The 4,921-nt window shown below is 39.8% G+C and overlaps 1 protein-coding gene across 1 annotated transcript; it reads right to left on the minus strand.

The window, feature by feature from the left end:
* Positions 1-1,494: 1,494 nt before the first annotated feature.
* Positions 1,495-4,550, minus strand: LOC125527719 (GTP-binding protein ERG; the record flags this gene model as incomplete). Its single annotated transcript, XM_048692236.1, is given in 8 exon segments — positions 1,495-1,857; positions 2,109-2,227; positions 2,432-2,571; positions 2,655-2,762; positions 3,383-3,449; positions 3,531-3,689; positions 3,797-3,942; positions 4,461-4,550. Coding segments are annotated over 7 exon segments (810 nt in total), but the record flags the coding sequence as incomplete, so codon positions are not given.
* Between the last annotated feature and the right edge of the window lie 371 nt (positions 4,551-4,921).

The following is a 4,921-nucleotide window of genomic DNA, read 5'->3' on the forward strand; positions in this document are numbered from 1 at the left end:
AGATCCACACAAATATCTTCACAGAAAGATAATTAGCTATCAAAACTAAATCTGAAGGAGAAAGTCTCTGAAAAGAAAATATCTTAAGTAGGAGAACACAGACAGAATTACGAAATAAAATAATAAGCTCCATCAGGTAATATACCTGATCAAATCACCTGACAAAGAACACCCTCTGTCATGCGTCATTAGTATAATTTAGTACACCATTACACAAGCATGAAACACTAAGTAGATTAGGGAATCAAATTCGTGGGCGGTCAAACTATAGGCAGTCAACATCAATTGATACATTCCTGCATCCGTACATGTGTGCTTCCTTGCTAGTATACTTGTACGCATCAGGTGATCCAGCGGAGCTTGCTTGCTTGCGTCCTGCATAGATGGCGATACACATGAGGCCGCAGCCAAGGCGAGCGCCGTTGCCGCCGCTCTAGGTCATCTGCCCCTATATCTCCTTCTCCCTCTGCTTTATCTCCATAGGCATGGTGCCGGCGCCGTCCGCCTTGCCGCGGAAGGCAATGCGCACATAGCATATGTCAATGCCGACCTCAGTGGCAAGGTCAGACATCAGCTATGCGATGTGCCCAAGTGATTTGAGCGTGAGGCTCGTGATGTCGTCCTTACTGTCTTGCTCCTCCTTCATCCCTCATCTCCCTTCTTCTTCCTCTCCGTCCTCCACCTCCCCGCCACAGTGCTCTCCCTCTCCTGCTCCTTGCCGTCGACTTCGCCATGATCCACTGCCAGTCACCTCACCCTCGCCTCCCAGCAATGTCTGGTTGTCCTGCTCGTAGATCTCGACGGCCGCCTCCTCTTTCTAGGACCATCTCTGGGTTGACGGCGATGACAAAGGGCCTACTTATTTCCTTGACTACGCCCATGATGCGCGCTGCCGCGGCAAAGGACACCCCGGGGAGGGTGACTTCAGGTGAGGCAAGGTAAGACCGATGAGACAACAAAGGTTGGGCCGCTGCCGACGGGCGGTGGTAAGGCGGGAAAGCAGTCATCCCGACAGTCTCTGCTGTCGGAGCCCATGATTTGGAAGGCCTTGTCAAGAAGAGCGCCAACAGCAATTGAACGATCACGACACCAGTCGTCCACGCTGGTTGGATTTCTTGCAGTACATGGTATATATGGAAACGAACACCAATCTGGAGGCATCGATCTAATTTAGAGATGACGTGGGTTTTATTTCCTTAGCATGAGTTTCTGGATTTCTTTTGTAGAAACAGATTACATGTCTATTTCTAGATCTCAGACATCAATATTTGAGGTTTACACAAAATTAATAGATATAAACAAATGACTTATGAAGAAATATGAAAGACTCTGTTCTTTAATATTAGGTATAGATATAGATATAGATTTTAACAAAGGTGTGGCTAGGTCTCAGTCAAGTGGTATACTATGTAAGAACAAAAGGAAAAACTAAAATAATTTTTTTGTATGAATCTCCAAATAAAATATCAAAGGAAGATAGCATCGACTGAGACATAACGAAATCTCAATCGACTGAGACTTAGCAAAACTGTTTTAACAAAGAAAAGACAAGCCTTACAAGCTTGTCTTTTACACAAGGTACAACTTATTTGAAACAGAATCACAATAACCCCGCCTCTTTGCAACTGGTCCTTATATGTGCTTACATCCTGCTCAATATTGTCGAGCAAACTTGTAACTGGAAATCGCTACTCATATTTGAATGCTAAGGCATACAGGTCCTTGATTCAAGTGGAGAAGCCCTCACAGTATCATTGAACACGACCAACACAAGCACAGGCTCACATAATCGAATATCTCTGAACCGGCACCGCAGAGCAGACCTCATACCAGCAGCTATCTATACAGCCGCTACAACTGCACAAGGTAACATATATTACTTCAGACAATTGGATGAAGAATCAAAACATCACGATTCTGGAGACCAAGAAAATTACTACTGTACCTCTGTAACTAAATATACGATGTTTTTGCAAAACTATTTACTTCGGTAGCAAAGTATTGAGAGAATATTAACTGCACACTTTTTGAATCTTTCTACCATTTCTAAAAATCTGCTAACAGACTTACAAAACAGGGCTAGCAGAAAATGAAATGTGGAGACTTACTCATGATCTGCTGATCTATTCAAGAACTCCTCTTCTTAGCAACTCTAACTTGGAGCATCAGATGGACATCTCTCTTGAATATGGACCGCAATTCTTCATTGGCTTCAATCCCGATTCTCCTGAAATATTTATCCCAAATCAACACATTAGGATCAAGCATGCATACGATTAGTTGTCATAATACATTTGATTGGAGGCGTGAACTGAATAGGCATAATTCTCGCAATACATCTAACCGGAGACACGAAAAGGGAAGGCAGTTCACCAAAGAAATAGCTTGTCATATTGATACATGGAAGCACGTTTGAATACAAGAATATTACCCGATCTTAGAGCCATTTTTTCCAACAAGGATCTGCCGTTGGCTTTGCTTTGGTGCAATAAAGTGTTGTTCCACCCTAAGAGAACCGTCTTTTAGCTCCTTCCAATCCATCAGCCGATGCTCAATTACATATGGGATTTCCTGTAGAAAGTCATATTTAGCAAATAATGCGCACATATTAAAGGAGCGCCAAGTTTCACAGCAGAATAATTTATAAGAATTACTTGGTGAATATGATCCAGCATCTTCTCTCGCACAACCTCCAATGATATGGTTTTCATTACTTCTTCAGTCATTGTCGCCGGTTCCTCGTCCCAAGGTTTTCTCACTGCCTAACATAGAAGAGGTTAAGTTTCTCACTGTCTACATAGAGGGGATATATTTGGGTATTGATCGTGATAAAATTGATTTCATCACATGTTTCATTTTTTCTATTGGCAAGTACCTAAAAGGAGAGCACAAACAATCATTAATGGTATTACTTAGCAACCAAACATAGTGTTTCACAAGATCCTGGATTCAGTTTATAGCAACAAAGAAAAACAAGTGTTTTTTTTTCAGTAACTTCACAAAGAATCAAAACATACAAATAAAGTAGATCATTTCATTAAGCAACTGATATTGGTCAATTTGATGGATTGGGTGGAACAAGAAATGCAAGCAGTCTTAAATTTTATATCTGCTATAAAATTCTACAAAGAATTATAGCCAAGTTATTCATCCTAACTCAAGCAGCTGCCTTCATAGGATGATAAACATAACACAAAGATGGACATTTCAATCTACAAAACAGTACCCATCTAACGATTAATATACACACAAAATTCAGCATCCAACTTCCTTGAAATTCAGAATCTTCTTATTTTTCACTACAAACATGTTTACAAGTAAAGAAAATACAGCTATTTGACAATTTAGCAGGGTAAACTGAATGTTGGGAATAAATCAATACCTGGTCCATCAAGTATTGTACAAGGTCCTTCACTCCTTTGCCTTTTAGTCCAGAAACCATGAAGTACCTAAGAAACATTCCAGGCAATTTTAATCAGGCATATGAAAAAAGGAACGCAACATAAATCATAGTGCAGACCAAGGGGTACCGCTCAAATCCAGGAAGATCTTCAAATTGCTTTGCAACCTTCAGCAAGTCTTTTTTGTCATCCACTAGGTCAACCTTATTCATGCATAATATACGTTTCTGGTTTGGGTTTACCTCGGCACCCAATCGTTTGATTAACTTTATTACTCGGGAATCAGGCCTGCACAAATCTACAAATGGTTAAGCAGTGTGCTTATCATGACCTTGAGATAAACTGTAACTGAAAATGGCTGGTCAACCTGAGAGGAAAAGATGGTGAGACTTTACATTTTCAGATGCCTATTGACATCAAACATTACTATTAGTAAATCATAGAGGTTAACTGAGCTCCAGGCACTCTCCACACGAACGGTGACATCCCTATGAGGAAACCCATGGTGCCCTAACATGAGACCTGGGGTATCAAAAAAGCACTGCAGAGAATTTTATCAGCTGGAAACAACTCAAACTTCAAGATTTTTTTTAACATGGTTCAGACAGGCATTTTCGGCAGCAGGTCATAATTAGTTGATATTAATATATCATAATGGGAAAACAACTAATGCTTTACATTACACATAAATTTCTTAATTTCCATAGAATAAAATAGATTGGATGAGCCAAAATATGTACTTGCACCACAGGTGAAACCAGATTTCTAAATGCAGTAAATAACTTGCTAAAATAAAATAGTACCTCTGATCCATATTACTCGTCGCTCAAACAGATGTATCTAGATGTATTTCAGTGCTAGATCTAATCCGTTTGAGCGACAAGTAATATGGATCGGAGGGAGTACAAGAATTCCATGACATCATACATAATACACATCATTTTCAAATTGCAATTATTTGCCAAAGAGAAGATCCTGAAGAAGCCATGCTAAAGTCAAATATTGAAAAGTGTAGATCAACACCCTACTAGCAAAAGCAGATACTTGATAGAAACATACTATCTGAGTTTTCCCTTCTGTCAGCACGCCCAAAATTTCATGAGTTGTTGTATTTGTCTTGCGGGAGACTGCAGCCACTTTTGAGCCAACCTGTTAGCAGATATGAACAAGGAAACTTAAGGCATCACTATGGTTATATGGTAATTTCACTCTCACTAATAATGAAACTGAATACCACTTATTAAACCATAAGGCATCATATTAGCAGCACTGCGAGCATTAAGTGAACAATCCAACATTAACAATTGTTCCATTCCTGAACAGATCAGATGTCATCCTAGGACTTCCACAACAACTGATAGATGACACGATAAAACATAATACACTTTATTTGTCTTGAATGGCTCATGTTACTCTAGTATGTAGTAATATGGCATCTCAAACCATAGAATGACATGTACATAGCTTTTATTGGTCTTATACAAGCTATCAGTTTGCTTCTATGCATGAGTTTCGAAATT

This window comes from Triticum urartu, unplaced genomic scaffold (genome assembly GCF_003073215.2).
Source record: "Triticum urartu cultivar G1812 unplaced genomic scaffold, Tu2.1 TuUngrouped_contig_4366, whole genome shotgun sequence".
NCBI lineage: Eukaryota > Viridiplantae > Streptophyta > Magnoliopsida > Poales > Poaceae > Triticum > Triticum urartu.